This window comes from Bombina bombina, chromosome 6 (assembly GCF_027579735.1).
Source record: "Bombina bombina isolate aBomBom1 chromosome 6, aBomBom1.pri, whole genome shotgun sequence".
NCBI lineage: Eukaryota > Metazoa > Chordata > Amphibia > Anura > Bombinatoridae > Bombina > Bombina bombina.
In genome coordinates, this window is record NC_069504.1 from 118,691,050 (window position 1) to 118,708,695 (window position 17,646).

At 37.6% G+C, this 17,646-nt stretch overlaps 1 protein-coding gene across 1 annotated transcript in view; it reads right to left on the reverse strand.

The window, feature by feature from the left end:
* Window positions 1–17,646, reverse strand: part of LOC128662698 (laminin subunit beta-4-like) — a 315,199-nt gene that overhangs the window by 157,683 nt on the left and 139,870 nt on the right. The window contains exons 17-18 of the mRNA XM_053716585.1: window positions 13,945–14,066; window positions 10,731–10,851 (exon numbers count right to left, since the gene is read on the reverse strand). Of these exons, the coding sequence (XP_053572560.1) occupies window positions 10,731–10,851; window positions 13,945–14,066 (243 nt within the window). The remainder of the gene's footprint in view (window positions 1–10,730; window positions 10,852–13,944; window positions 14,067–17,646) is intronic.

Consider the following 17,646-nt stretch of genomic DNA (forward strand, 5'->3'; position numbering starts at 1 on the left):
AGTAAATCGCCATAGAACAGGCTAACAATTGAGCTGTTTGTTCGTTCCTGTGAGTGCACTTCTCTGTGTGTGTGTGTGTGTGTGTATATATATATATATATATATATATGAATATCTATTTATAAATAATTGGAATATGAATTATTTACATTTAATAAAAAGTTAGACACTTTATTAAATATAAATATTGCATAAATATGATTTTACATGTTTTCAGCTCCTTGACTGCAAAGGGCTCCAATGCACTTATATATATAAGTCTATATATACATACATATGTAGTTATGTGTTTATATATGTATATACTGTATGTCTGTAAATACATATATACACATATAAATACATAAATACATATGTACACACATATAAACACACACATATATATACACAAATACATACTGTATACATATTTAAACATGTATATGTATGTATCTCTATGTTAAATCCCTTTGCTTCCCTTTTTTCTAACACCTGAGGCCTCATATCTTTGAGCCCTTATAACAGTTTATTGCAATTTTTTAAAATAATCTTTATTAGATAATGTTATTATGAATTTAACTGTACTTTTAAGTAGAATTCTGGTGTGTTTTGTGCAACTTTTTTTGTTGAGCATAACAGTTAACTAGAGCTCTGAAGTCACCCTATCCCAATGTGCGTTAAATTCAATTGTGCTCAAGCAAACGCGTTTACTTTCAACCTATCTACTTATGACACACGCAAAAACTGCAATAAACCCTGTTTCTTTTGCCCGCAACAGTTAGCGCACCACTCGTGATCTAGCCCTAAAATGGACTGATCTTGCAAGGAAATCAGATCTCCTTATTTTATCACTTTCTATACACATTTTATTATATTGTCTATACCAAAGCCAACTACTTATCTAAAGGTCTCTGGGCTGGTGAGATTTTTTAAGAATGCTTGCCAGTACTTCTGTTTCCCTGGTGGAATTATCTAAAACCACTTTTTACCCTGAAAACAGGGTGTCTGGCTAAGAGGTGTATACTGCATTTTCGTATGGGAAGGAGATGCATACATTACAAAAGTGCACATTAAAAATCGAAATTGAAAAATCCTACTAAATGAATAATTGAACCATTCACACATAAATACACATAAAAAAATGAATTGTAAGGTGCATAAAAATCATAACAAAATTGTTCACCAAAAAATCTAATTAAAAAAACCTTTACATTTGTATTTAAAATCACACAGGAGTTAATCGTATTAAATATGCAGAGGGTAAATCATAATTTAGGTACACTGGCTGCGCAAAAAAACACATAGAAATTTGTACAAAGGTACAAAATACTAAGCGTAAATCTGTTTTTTTGTCGTAAAATGGGCTAAAAATGTCCACCTTCACAGTTTTTTCTCACAAACTAAAAGGTGGCAAGGTTGTGACAAAATACACAAAACACTTAATACCGTAATAGAAAAACACATGCACACAAAAATGTAGTATTTAATTTAAACGGACACTGAACCCTAATGTTTTCTTTCATGATTTAGATAGAGCATGAAATTTTAAGCAACTTTCTAATTTACTCCTATTGTAATTTTTTCTTCATTCTCTTGCTATCTTTATTTTAAAATCAGGAATGTAAATCTTAGCAGCCAGTCCATTTTAGGTTCAGGACCATGGATAGCGCTTTCTTATTGGAGGCTTACATTTATTCACCAATAAGCAAGCATAACCCAGGTTTTCAACCAAAAAGCAAGAGAACGAAGAAAAATTGATAATAGGAGTAAATTAGAAAGTTGCTTAAAACTGCATGCTCTATCTGAATCACAAAAGAAAAAATTTCGGTTTAGTGTCCCTTTAAGGATTTAATTTTTAAAGTGCGCCACCTACTCACTGCTAACTTCGCTCTACTCAGCAAATATTCCCTTTCCAGCAAGCTCCATTACTTTCTATTTCAGACATCTTGCCATTCACATGGACTGCCCTTTTATAAAGATAATTCCACAAGGGCAGTTTAGAACAGTTGAAAATTAACATTTTATTACTTATCTCTCCTACCTTCCACTGGGAGTGTAATTTCTTCTACTGGCTGTGTTTACATTACATTAAAAATATCAATTTTAAATGCTAAAATAAAGGTAAAGGAACTATCAGCAAATAATGTAATACAATTTTACGCTACATTGTCACTTTAACATTATTTTTTTATTATATACATATTAAATATCAGCAATTAAGCACTACATCACAAAACACCTGCCTACAAAATGCATATTGTAAAAGCTTTTAAGACTTTAATTTTAGTTGCAGAGTTTCCAGGATATTTTAAATCCAAGATATATTAACTCCCTCATGTATGTGTTCATTTCATTGGTTTCCTTTGCTGTAGCATACCTCCCAACATGTCAAAAAAGGTACACCCCCCCCCCCCCCCCCGCGGCAAAAATTTGAAATGTGGTGGGCAGGGGCGGGGCTTAAAAATTAAAAAATCATAAGACCAAAGTAATATAAATAAAATTCTAAACAAAGTCATATCTTTTAATACTCTTAGGCAGCAAATCAAACACAATCTCAAACCACTGGTATAGCTATGTGAGCTCTGTATTTAATTAACCTTTGCAGAGACAGTGCAAAATATTTTTATCTTAATTGGACATTTAATAATAGATTCTTTAAAACTGCTCTCTGCTTTCCTCATTAATATTCTAGATTCTGGCCTTTAAAGTTAGCAAATATGCACAGTAACACACTACATAGCATACACTTACACATGCAGATACACACACACTACATAGCATACACTTATACATGCAGACACACACTACATAACATACACTTATACATACAGATATACACACACTACATAGCATACACTTACACATGCAGATACACACACTACATATCATACACTTACACATGCAGATACACACACACTACATAGCGTACACTTACACATGCAGACACACACTACATATCATACACTTATACAGGCAGATACACACTACATAACATACACTTATACATACAGATACACACACACACTACATAGCATACACTTACACATGCAGATACACACACACTACATAGCATACACTTATACAGGCAGATACACACATACTACATAACATACACTTATACATACAGATACACACACACACTACATAGCATACACTTATACATACAGATACACACACATACTACATCGCTTACACTTATACATGCAGATACACACACACACACTACATAGCTTACACTTATACATACAGATACACACACATACTATATCGCTTACACTTATACATGCAGATACACACACACTACATCGCTTACACTTATACATGCAGATACACACACTACATGGGCCTCTATTTATCAAGGTCTTTCGGACCTGATCCGACAGTGCGGATCAGGTCCACAAGACTTCACTAAATGCGGAGAGCAATACGCTCTCCGCATTTAACATTGCACCAGCAGCTCACAAGAGCTGCTGGTGCAACGCCGCCCCCTGCTGACTCGCGGCCAATCGGCCGCCAGCAGGGAGGTGTCAATCAACCAGATAGAGTACGATCGGGTTGATTTCCAGCGATTCCTGTCCGCCTGCTCAGAGCAGGTGGATAGGGTTATGGAGCAGCGGTCTTTAGACTGCTTCATAACTTCATAACTTGTGCCCTTCAAGCTCCGTACGGAGCTTGATAAATATGGGCCATAGTATACACTTGCACATGCAAATACACACACACTACATAGTATACACTTATACATGCAGATACACACACTTTATAGCTTACATTTATACAGGCAGATACACACACACTACATAGTATACACTTACACATGCAGCTACACACATACTACATAGTATACACTTATACATGTAGATACACACACTTATTAGCTTACATTTATACATGCAGACACAAACACTACATAGCATACACTTATACAGGCAGATACACACACACTACATAGTATACACTTACACATGCAGATACACACACACACTACATAGCATATACTTATACATGCAGATACACACACACACACTACATAGCATACACTTATACATGCAGATACACACACTTCATAGCTTACATTTATACAGGCAGATACACACACACTACATAGTATACACTTACACATGCAGCTACACACATACTACATAGTATACACTTATACATGTAGATACACACACTTATTAGCTTACATTTATACATGCAGACACACACACTACATAGCATACACTTATACAGGCAGATACACACACACTACATAGTATACACTTACACATGCAGATACACACACACTACATAGCATACACTTATACATGCAGATACACACTTATACATGCAGATACACATACACACACTACATAGCTTACATTTATACAGGCAGATACACAGACACACTACATAGCTTACACTTATACATGCAGATACACACACACTACATAGTATACACTTACACATGCAGATACACACATACTACATAGTATACACTTATACATGTAGATACACACACTTATTAGCTTACATTTATACATGCAGACACACACACACTACATAGCATACACTTATACATGCAGATACATACACACACACTTATACATACATATACACACACTACACAGCTTACACTTATACATGCAGATACACACACATACACACTTATAGATACAGATAGACACACACACTGCATCATATATGGGTATCTGTAACTCATTGTATGGGGTCCTGGGGTTGGCAAGCACATTAGCTGGCAGTCTGAGGCTGCCACTGTTCGTTACCCTGGTGTTTGCACTGCTCATCGTATAAAACTGAAGGAATTCTAGTATTATCACTAGGGGTTAGACGTCATCACTACCAGGGGTTAGAGGTCACCATTACCTGAGGTCAGAGGGTATACAGCCTTCTTACTCTTACTTAACCCACACACCATTACTTTTCCACAAGGAATCTAACAGGTATCTAACCCTGGGAGAGCAAAACCAGCTGCTTCTGAGTATGTGCCCAATAGAATTAAAAAAAAATAAAAAATTTAATGCATGGGCAATGCGGGACAGATGGTTAGCAACCCGGGATAGTGGGACAGACCCCTAAAATGTCCTTTCTAGGAAGCAAGTGACAAAGCACAATTTATACACAAATACAAGAAGGCCTCTAGTTATCATGGTCTGGCGGACCTGATCCGACACTGCGGATCAGGTCCGCCAGACCTCGCTGAATACGGCAAACAATACGCTTGCCGTATTCAGCATTGCACCAGCAACTCACAAGAGCTGCTGGTGCAACGCCGCCCCCTGCAGACTCCCGGCCAATCGGCTGCCAGCAGGGGGGTGTCAATCAACCCGATCGTACTCGATCGGGTTGATTTCCGGCGATGTGTGTCCGCCTGCTCAGAGCAGGCGGACAGGTTATGGAGCAGCGGTCTTTGTGACCACTGCTTCATAACTGCAGTTTCTGGCGAGCCTGCAGGCTCGCCAGAAACACGGGGCATCAAGCTCCATACGGAGCTTGATACATATGCCCTGAAGTCTTTAAAGGGATATGAAACCCCAATTTTTTTCTTTCATGATTCAGATAGGGCATACATTTTTTTTAAATGTATGCTTTCCAATGTGCTTATATTATATTTATAATTTTTGCTTCAGTCTTTTGGTATCCTTTATTTAAGGAGCAGCAAGGCATTACTAGAAGTTAGCTAAACACATGGTAAGGCAATGAGAAGAGGCATATACAGAATGTGCAGTCAGCAATCAGCAGCTAGCTCATAGCTCCTGAACCTACCCAGGTATGCTTTTAAACAAATGATACCAAGTGAACAAAGCGAAATAGATAAAATAAATCAACTGGAAAGTTTTTTTAAAATTATATGGTGTATCTGAATCATGAAACATTTTGAATCCCTTTACATAACCTCATGCTACCATATTCTTTTGTGCTAATATACCCTTATGATATACAGGTGGCCCTCGGTTTACAACGGTTCAATTTTCACCGTTTCAGAATAACAACCTTTTTTTCCAATCATGTGACTGCTATTGAAAAGCATTGAGAAGCAGTGCATTGATTAAAATAGCCAGTAGGTGGAGCTGTCCGCTTGTGTTGCAGCAAAGCCAAGCAAGCTGAAATTGATCAGTTTAACCAGACCTGAGCTATCAAGCAGATTTCAAAGGAACAATATCTTCCTGTCTATAAATCAGTCCAGATTGGAATGCATAAAAAGAACTGTTTTCAGAAAAATGCAAGTGAAGTCTGGGTTGTGTGATTATTTTATTAGGTTTATAATGCTGTTTAGCAAATTTTTTTGTTCATTTAACTTAGTTTAATTATATATTCTGTGTTGTGTGATTATTTTATTAGGTTTATAATGCTGTTTAGCATTTAAAGTCTTCATTTCAAAGCTTTAAAAATAATGTATTAGGTCTTACTTATGACCATTTTGAGAGGGGCCTGGAACCTAACTCCCTCACTTTCCATTGACTTACATTATAAGCTGGGTTTCAATTTACAACGGTTTCAATTTACAACCATTCCTTCTGGATCCTAACCCCCGACTTAAACTGAGGGCTACCTGTATAACTAATAATAATTTAAATAACGAGTAAAATACACATTACCACATGCTTTCCTTCAAATACATTAAAAGAAATGTGATACTGGCCTGCCAGTGAGGAAAACTTTCATTGTAGTTTTACAGAGCACCCAAAACACATTTATCAAAGTTAGAAATCAGAAACTGCTTCTTTTGCCTTCCCGTCAACTCAGAGGTGTTAAGGTCAATTACCTCAAAACTCACTTGTTCGGGGTGATAGACATGCCCTGCTCTTGTGCAATTTGTTATGCAGGAGAAGGGGGCACCATTGCACAAGAAACCTCTTGTGGAATGTTAATTTTTGCCATGCAATGGAACATTGCAAGGGGCAATTGCAGGCAGATAGGTTTACTATTTGTGAACCTGTCCACCTGCAAAGATGATACATTTTGCACTTAGTACTAAATCTCAATAAAAAAATTGAATACACGTGTTATATTCTTCAACTCCCTTTGTATCAGTCAATTTGAATATGAACTTTATAGTCATGTATTTATGTATATTGCTGGACATAATTTTGGGTGTTTATTTATACACTAACAGTAAGTTGACAAATGGGGTTAAAGTATGAACCTTTAGATGTAATGTGAAAGAATATTACTACATTTACTACTATTTTAAAAAAATGCTATACTATTGAGTATAAACCCTGAGCGTAAAAATCCGAACTTAAAATACGTGCGTAAACGTATGCCCCTATAGAAGTCAATGGAGCAGAAAAAGTGGAAAAATCCTAAAACCCTATTTGCACGCAAACCCAATCATATATTCTCAAGTGTGCTAACCCGACAGGAAAATATGAATATTTAACATTCCACTGTTCTTCACGTAGAATAATATGTTCTATTTAGTCATATGCATATATATATATTTATATATAAACACTCACCAGCCACTTAACACAAATTACTAATCAGCCAATCACATGGCAGCTCAATGCATTTAGGCATCTAGACTTGGTGAATACGACTTGCTGAAGTTCAAACCGAGCATCAGAATGGGGAAGAAAGGGGATTTAAGTGACTTTGAATATGGCATGGTTGTTGGTGCCAGACGGCTGGTCTGAGTATTTAAAAAACTGCCGATCTACTGGGATTTCACCCGCAACTATCTCTAGGGTTTACAGAGAATGGTCAGAAAAAGAGAAAATATCCTGTGATCGGCAGTTGTGTGGACAAAAATGCCTTGTTGATGTCAGAGGTCAGAAAAGAATAAGCAGACTGGTTCGAGATGATAGAAAGGCAACAGTAACTCAAATAACCACTCGTTACAACCAAGGTATGCAGAACACCATCTCTGAATGCATAACACATAGAACCTTGAAGCAAATGGGCAAAGCAGCAGAAGACCACACCGGGTGCCACTACTGTCAGCTAAGAACAGGAAACTAAGGCTAAAATTTGCACAGGCTCACCAAAATTGGACAATAGAAGTTTGGAAAAACTTTGCCTGGTCTGATCAGTCTTGATTTAAGCTGTGACATTCAGATAGTAAGGTCAGAATTTGGCGTAAACAACAAGAAAGCATGGATCCATTCTGCCTTGTATCAACTGTTCAGGCTGGTGGTGATAGTGATGTCATGGTGTGGAGTATATTTTCTTAGCACACTTTGGGTCCCTTAATACCAAGTGAGCATAATTTAAATGCCACGGCCTACCTGAGTATTGTTGCTGACCATGTCCATCCCTTTATGACTACAGTGTACCCATTTTCTGATGGCTACTTCCAGCAGGATAATGCACAATGTCACAAAGTTCAGATCATCTCAAACTGGTATCTTGAACATGACAATGAGTTCACTGTACCCAAGTGGCCTCCACAGTCACCAGATCTTAATCCAATAGAGCACCTTTGGGATGTGGTGGAACAGGAGATTTGCATCATGGATGTGCAGTCGATAGATCTGCAGCAACTGTGTGATGCTATCATATCCATATGGACCAAAATGTCTGAGGAATGTTTCCAACACCTTGTTGAATCTATGCCACAAAGAATTAAGGCAGTTCTGAAGGCAAAATGGGGTCCAACCCGGTACTAGCAAGGTGTACCTAATAAAGTGGCTGGTGAGTGTATATCGATCTATCTATCTATCTATCTATCTATCTATATATATATAAAATGTTTTTTAGTACAATATACTGTTTATCAATACATATATATATATATATATATATATATATACAGTATATATATATATATATATATATATATGTATACATATACACTGTATAAATAAATATATATATATATATTTGATTATATATAGGTATACAGATATATATGGAATATCTATTTAGAAATACTTAGAACATGCTATTACATGTTTTCATCTATTTATTATTATTATTATTATCAGGTATTCGTAGAGCGTCAACAGATTCCGCAGCGCTGTAAACATAGTCAATATACAGGATAGCTTTTGCAGGGATCGAGTGGGTAGAGGGCCGTGCCGAAAGTTTCACTGTTGTAGTTGGCTCTTATGAAGGCGATCTGCAAACAGCTGGGCTCACAGGCTTATATTCTAAGGGGTTCAAGGGGAATTATTTGTTGGTTGTAAGCATCCCTGAATAGTAGAGTTTTTAGGGAGCGCTTGAAGCTGTTAAAACTAGAGGAGAGTCTTGTGGAGCGAGGCAGAGAGTTCCACAAGATGGGGGCCAGTCTGGAGAAGTCCTGTAGACGCTAATGTGAGGAAGTAACAAGAGAGGAGGAGAGGAGGAGATCCTGAGCTGATCGAAGGGGACAGGAGGGAGAGTATCTGGAGACAAGTTCTGAAATGTAGGGGGGAGCAGTGCAGTTGAGAGCTTTGTATGTCAGAGTGAGGATTTTGTGTTTAATCCTAGAGGCAAGAGGAAGCCAGTGAAGGTATTGGCACAGAGGCGCAGCAGATGAAGATCGACGAGTAAGGAAGAAGAGCCTGGCAGAGGCTTTCATAATGGATTGTAAAGGAGCTATGCAGCAGCTAGGTAGACCAGAGAGGACGGAGTTGCAGTAGTTGAGGCGGGAAAGGATGAGAGAGTGGATTAAAATCTTAGTTGTATCTTGTGTAAGGAAATGTCTAATTTTAGCGATGTTTATAAGGTGGAAGCGGCAGGCTTTAGCCAAGAACTGAATGTGAGGAGTGAAGGAAAGATCTGAGTCAAGTGTGACCCCAAGACATCGGGCATGCGATGTAGGAGTAATGATGGAATTATCAACAGTTATAGAAATCTTTGTAATGTATTTTTGTTGTGTTTTGTTACACTTTTTTGTTTTGCAAACTTTTTAAGACAGTGAGTTTCTTTCTTCTTTAAAGGAATAGTCAGAATTAAACTTTCATGATTTAGATCAGTATGCAATTTTAAGCAACTTCTAATTTATTTCTATTATCAATTTGTCTTTGTTCTCTTGGTATCCTTATTTGATTGTTAGCTTAGGAGCCGGCCCATTTTTGGTTCAGTACCTGGGTAGCGCTTGCTGATTGGTGGCTACATTCTTGCTTTTTCAAATAAACATACCAAGTGAACGAAGAAAAATTGATAAAAGAAGTAAATTAGAAAGTTTCTTAATATTGTCTGCTCTATCTGAATCATGAATGTTTAATTTTGACTAGACTATTCCTTTAAACTTTCTTTTTGTACACAAGAATGATTATCTTATCAATGTCTGTGTTTTGTGAACAAAATTAATTTAAAACTCGTCAATTATAACCCTATATTTGCTCATAGCTGTGGATTTTTAATGATTGTTGAAATTTCATTTGATCTTCCAATTAAAATAAGTGTTGTATTTCCTGATTATTTTTTTTTAAGAAGAGAAAGAATGCTTTAGCTATCTAAATACTCCCTTCACTGTCAGAGGGATCTAAAGGAATCATATTCACTTGTTAGCTACTTGAGTAGACAAAAGTCTCCTCTGTCGTGCCTTATCCTTATTAATACTCTAACAGTGAACACCCTATCTGCAACAAGGCCTTCTGTTAATGAGCATCCCACATACCCAAATTCCATCTTAAAAAGAATTCTTTTCTGACAATTTTTCTGAACGCTTAATTTTACGGAGAGCTCTCTTACACTGAGAAACCATTAAAATAAAGAGCACACTGTTTTCTTGATGTCAGAATCTGAGTCTTATCCACAATGAAATCAGTTGTTTCAGAAAGCTGTACATGACAACGAACAATAACATTCATAATACTTACGGAATCAATGAGTATATACAGTTTGTCCCTTGAATCAAGGTTTGATAGTTGAGTAAAATAAACATCTATTAGATAGTTGGTGTCTGGATCCAAGCAGATAGAAGTATTTAGCAATGCCAACCTATTGGAAAGGAATAGAAATAAAAGTTAGATATTCATAATACATTATAGCATTAATGCTCTCAAAAAGACTCAAAACTCTCCAAAAACAGAATAAAAACAAAGGAAGAATTAAAGTGCATGATTGATAATGGATTACAATTTCTCACATGAACCCTTGTGTTTATGTGAGGCAGGAACATGGTACCGTTTAGCTTTTACCGGACTTTGGTAGAATGGAGATAAATGAAACTTTGGAGTAGAAAACTAAGTAACTGTTTAAACAAATTCTTCTAGTCTTATATACGAAAAAAGGGATGAGCTTCATAATGAGATTTGTCCTTCCTCTTCTGTTTCTTAGATATTCAAGATGTTTTAGGGGTTGGTTACCAATGAGGTGTTCAATATTTTGAATATTACTGCAGAATGAAGAGCTTTACATTTGTTGCTCATAGTAAGTCCCAAAAAGAAGCCTACCATCAAATGGTAAGCTCATAAATAATTTATAAGAACTATTATTTCTTCACTGTGCTCTAGAACCTTTGTGAGCCTCTATTGATAGAAGCAAAATAGCAGCACTGTCATTATCAATACAGACTTGTTAATTACCAACTCCTGTAGCAGCAGAGCAACAGCTTCTAAGTAATAGGTAAAACTTCTATGGGAACCACCAGAAAATAATAGGAACCATATGCTCTCACTGTCATTATTATATGTGGCAGTCCAACTTATTTTGTAGCAATGCCTAAAGCAAGCCAAAATTAAAATAAATAATGCCCCACACTGATTTAAACCTTTAACTCAGTTTAACTTATGCCCATTCAATCTCCCCCTAACCATGACTATTTATAAATCAGAGACAAAATAAATGAATCAAGGTTGCTAAATTTTCTATAAATGTTGAAATACACTGCTATATAATAACCAATGTTGTAATGACCCTATGGAAAAAGTAACTAAAAGCAGATGTTTCCAAAATCCCAATCATTGTCACATAAGTTCCTAAAAGCTGAACTTTCCTCCATGATACCCCGGCCTAAGGGTCAAAACTGTACAACAAAATCACAGCAAAACATAAACGGGGTACCACATAGCATACCTGTGAAGGGCAAAAGGAATGCACCTCAAAAAGCACCAATTAGTGTATTAACATCTTCCTTGCCACCAAACATATGGTGTCTATGTGGCCGAATTATCAATATGGCCCGCCTGCTCTGAGGCTGCGGGGATCAATCCTCCCAAACCTATACGACTGGGCTGATTGACACCCCTGCTAGCGGCCCGATTGACCGTGAATCCGCAGAGGGTGGCATTGCTTGTGCAATGAGAAATGCCGACAGCGTATGCTGTCAGCATTCATCGATGTCTGTCGTACATGATCCGCTGAGAGGATCATGTCGGACAGACCGATGATAAATTGGCCCCTATATGTCAACTGAGGTCTCTGAGTTCCTCAGCTAATGTGTTTCTAGACAAAATGGAGGGCGGGGCGAGTTAGAGGCTTTGTTAAAACCGCAACCCCTAATTTTAAAGAGCACTTTAAGAGCGGTTGAAGGTTCATTGCTATTTTTATAGTGATCACCAACAATTTAAAGAAACATTTAATTCCTCACTTAAAAGCCCCTCAGCTAATTTATATTCCTGTGCTCAGAAGTTTGCATAAAGGCTGCAAATGATAACACTCCAAACATATATTAAAAACCTGCAAATAAATAAAACATTAATATAGAATATTTGGTTTATATCTCTTTTCTCTATGCATTTCTTCACCTAGTGTAATAATGTTTTAGCTATTTGCAGTTTTTAATATTTTTGTTTGAGTATCAACAATTGGAGTTTTTATGTAAGGTGTTGAGTACAGAAAGACCCTAAACTTCATTGAGGTCTTTTGTTGTTTTATACATATTAGCATTCTGTGACTCCTAAAATCTTAAGAAACAGAAAGAAATCAAGATCAAGAAAAACTAAAAGTAAACAAATTTATCTTGTTCTTGCAAAGTAATTGAATCCGCGGCTTGCATGTGCGCACATGCACACAGTCACACACACACAGTCATACACAGTCACTGTCAGGGTCCTTACCCCAGTCCTAGCCGCTTGTCGCGGCGAATGCAGGGCCCCAGGCGGTCCATTTCGGTGTCCCATGTGCAGAGACGCCGATACCAATCTGACTAGCAGCTATGGCTGTGGCTTTCTAGGCACGCGCAGCCTCATGCTACCTAGATTTAAAGGGACAGTCTTTGGTTGCAAGGATTCCCAATGGGAAGATGCAGAATGGGGGTCCCTATATAAGACTGCTCAGTAAATCACTCTGTGGATTTTTAATGATTGTTGAAATTTCATTTGATCTTCCAATTAAAATAAGTGTTGTATTTCCTGATTATTTTTTTTTAAGAAGAGAAAGAATGCTTTAGCTATCTAAATACTCACTTCACTGTCAGAGGGATCTAAAGGAATCATATTCACTTGTTAGCTACTTGAGTAGACAAAAGTCTCCTCTGTCGTGCCTTATCCTTATTAATACTCTAACAGTGAACACCCTATCTGCAACAAGGCCTTCTGTTAATGAGCATCCCACATACCCAAATTCCATCTTAAAAAGAATATGTATACACAGTTATAGATATCAATAAATACTTCAAAACTGATGGAAGATGGAATATATAATAAATCCATTTGTGTGTGTGTGTATATTAACAAATCTAGACAAGTTAAAAGACTTGTTTTTCCACAGAAAACCTCTAGATACAGTGTTTCCAATGCAGTAAAGGTTTCTGGGTAAGATATGTAAATTAGATTCAACAGGCAAAACATTTTTACTTCAATCTGCTTATAGGCATATTCCCTTTTAGCCATAGCATTTTTATTTTAAGCTTAGCTAGGTTTTCTTTATATATATAAATATAGGGAGTGAAAAAACTGGCATAAAAAATAATGAATGAACAGAGCAAAGTATTTTTTACAGCTCAGTAAACATTTTATAAAGAATTACATTTTAAATTAAACGTTATTATGTTGTGTAAAAACTCTGTATCTCACTAGTTAACATTTGTCAGTCTTCTAATTATTTTCATCTACTACAAAACTCTTCTTCCATTTATGTACATTTGGTTACCTGGATGTGGCGTTGAGGTGCAAGGAATAGCTGTCATTGCGAAGCATCTTATTTTTACATCGCTTGCTCACTTCGCCTTCAGGAAGATTTATAACAATTTTTGCTGACCAGTCTTCCAAAGTCTATATTTAAAGAGGAAAAAATAATGACATGAGTTTGATCTTTTTAAAACAATAAATACATTTGAATTATTTTCCGTTTTTTTTTTTTTAAAGCACAAAATATTTTAGTCTTGCAAAATATTTTGCTGTTTTCATAATGTTATATGTCAGTGATTGCTAACCTTGGCACCCCTGATGTTTTAAAACTACATTTCCCATAATTCTCAACTAGACTGCAGAGTGCCTAAGCATCATGGGAAAGGTAGTTTCAAAACATCTCAGGTACCAAAATTAGCCATTACTGGTACATGCCATTCTCCAGTATACTACAAGGCAGCAGTAATGGAAGTTTAGCAATATGTTTTGTGCTGCTAAAGTCAACCATTTGTCACCATTTAACCCCTTGGCGACCAAGGACGTGTCAGGCACATCCTCCAAAGGGTGTCAGTTAACGACCAAAGATGTGCCTGACACGTCCTCGGGTAATCTGAGGTTTCTGAGCCGTGGAAGCGATCAAAATCGCTTCCAGCCGCTCAAACAGTATTGCAGGGATTCATCGATGTTGAGGTGTCCTGCAATACTGTTTCTGACTGCCGGGCTCCATTTTGATCGTATCCCTGGAGCGATCACTTCCGGTTTTCACTCCACGTGGAGCCCAGCAGTCAGGCAGAGCATCGGAAGCCATCAGGCAGGCTTCTGATGCTCTAAAAGTGTGCTAAGTGCCTCGGTGGGTCGTTTTTTCAATAAAAATAGCCCAATATAGCCCCCATATAGCCACCTTCCCCCCTCCCCCATGTGGCTTCAAAGATGGCGATGCCCAATGCATCATGGGGCCTCTGGGGGTGTCCCTAGCCTGCCTCATCATAGGGACAGGCTAGGGTAATCCAATCTGAGCTTGCCAGAATAAAAAAAAATTAAATAATAAAATATTTAATTTGTCTGATCATGTTAATATTTGTAAATATTGACTCTGACCAGTCTGGATCTCCCTCCCTCTCCTCACTTGCGCTTTTGTTGGAGAGAGAGAGAGAGATCTGTGTTCAGGAGAGAGAGATTTATTTCATATATTTGTTAAAAATTGTGAGACACAAAGGCTCTTTTCAGAGCCATTAACCCCTAGCTTGCCAGTGATCACTATAAATCACTGGCAATAGCATAGCAGCACTTTTTTGCTTTCTGTGCATATTTTTAGGGGTTAATATTTTTTTGTAAAGCCCAAAGGCTCTTATTAGAGTCATTTAGCTAGTTTAAATTTATTTTTGTAAAGAATTGTGAGCCATTAACCCCTAGCTTGCCAGTGATCACTATACATTACTAGTGATAGCGTAGCAGCACTTTTCTTTGCTCTCTGTGCATTTTTATAGGGGTTAATATTTTTTTTATTTTATTTTGTGAGACCCAATGGCTCTTATTAGAGTCATTTAGCTAGTTTAAATTATTTTTTGTAAAAAAATGTGAGCCATTAACCCCTAGCTTGCCAGTGATTACTATAAATCACTGGCAATAGCATAGCAACACTTTTTTTGCTCACTGGCTCTTGCACAAAAGCACTTTTTTTCTCTCTGTGCATTTTTTTAGGGGTTAATTTTTTTTTTTAGTAATTTTTCAGAGCCATTTAGTTAATTTAAATTTAAATTTTGTGTTGATTTTTTTTTTAGTAATTTTTGTTTCTCTTTGACATAAAAATAAATCATGTTACAGAGAACATATAGTGCTGAGGAGGCGTATGCCTTCCTTCCTTGCGTCAGTGCCTATATGTCTGACTCAGACCCCAATTTTGACCCTGCCATATTCTCAGATACATCATTAGATACAGTCTCAACTGACAGTGATGTATCTGTGGTTGCTAGCCACCCAGGTAGCCCCCCTGCCAGAAAGAGACGTGTTGCTCCAGCGGCCAAGTGGGTAACACCTTATCACAAGAGGCCAGATATCCCACCCTTCACTGCAAATCCTGGCATCAATGTGGATGTGGCATGATTTAGCACCCAACAGTTTATGGAGGTGTTTCTGGGCAATGATATATTGGGGAACATTGTCGCCCAAACTAATTTATATTCCCATCAGTTCCATGCTGCAAAGCCTGACACTTTTTTGGCAAAGCAGCAATGGGCCCCCATTGATGTTCCAGAATTTAAAAAAATTCTGGGCATTGACTATGCTGATGGGCATCATAAAGAAACCCTCCATCCGCTCCTACTGGAGCAGTAGCCCCATTTGCTCTACCCCCATTTTCTCCCAGAGTATGTCGAGGAAGAGGTATGAAATGATTCTACATTTCATGCACTTCAGCGACAACACCCTGTGCCCCCCTAGGGAGCATCTCCAGTTCGACAGGCTTTATAAAATCCACCCTCTGATTACCCACTTTACTGCCAGGTTTGCAGAGGCTTATACACCTGGAAGGAATATATGCATGGATGAATCCCTGATGAAATATAAGGGAAGGCTGGGATTCAAGCAGTATATTCTTTCCAAGCGCTCCAGGTATGGAGTAAAGGTGTATAAGCTCTGTGAGAGCAGAGTGGGTATACTCAGGCCTTCTGGGTGTACGAGGGAAAGGATATCCACCTTGACCCTCCAGGCTGCCCAGAACATATGGGAACCACTGGCAAGATTGTCTGGGACCTGCTTTTACCCCAATGAACAAAGGGTACCACTTGTATGTAGACAATTTTTATACAAGTGTCCTTTTGTTCAAGCTACTGTAAGGCTTATAACCGGCATATGGGTGGGGTTGATCTAGCAGATCAGCTGCGGCAGCCCTACCTAATTATGCGTAAGACAAAGGCCTGGTACAAAATGGTTGCAATTTACTTAATGCAGATTGCAACCCACAACGCTTTTTTGTTGTTCAAAAAAGCAAACCCCGGAATGAAACTGACTTTTTTACAGTTTCAGCTCCAGATCATTTTGGGGATTTTGTACCAAGATGCACCTGCTTCCCAGGCGGTGAAGGGAGTGAGCAGAGTTGGGGCTACCCATTTTATTTTCAAAATCCCCCCTACTGCAGTGAAGCAGAATCCTTAGAAGAAATGCAGAGTCTGTACCAAGAGGTGGCAGAGAAGGGACACCACCTTTTACTGTCCTGATTGCCCTGGACTCTGCATTGGGGAATGCTTCAAGTGGTATCACACACTGGATTTTTTTTTTTTTTTACATTTGCGATTGTGTTTTTTTTTTTTTTTGGGGGTGGGGGGTTGGTTACATTTATTGTTACTGGGTTTTTTTCTTTTTGATTTTCACTGTTCTATTTTTTATAAGTTCTAAAATCTGTATTTTACCAAAACCTCTGTCAAACCTTTGCATGGGGGGCATAGGTGTACTCAGGGGGTCTTGCAGAAAACAACCTGGAGTGTTTTCTTGCAATAACTTACAACTGCCTCTCCTAAATTATAGTTAAAAGCAATATGTGTGTAAAAAGGAAAATTGAAAAATTACCCACCATACACTTTCTCCAATTTTTTTGGCTAAAACGGTTGCATCAAAGCACTCCATATACAAAACCTTGGGGTGTCAATGTTTCAAATATATACACTTTCATGGCAATAAATAAAACTGGGCTATGCAATAGGCCCCAAACTAAAGATAGGCATATCAG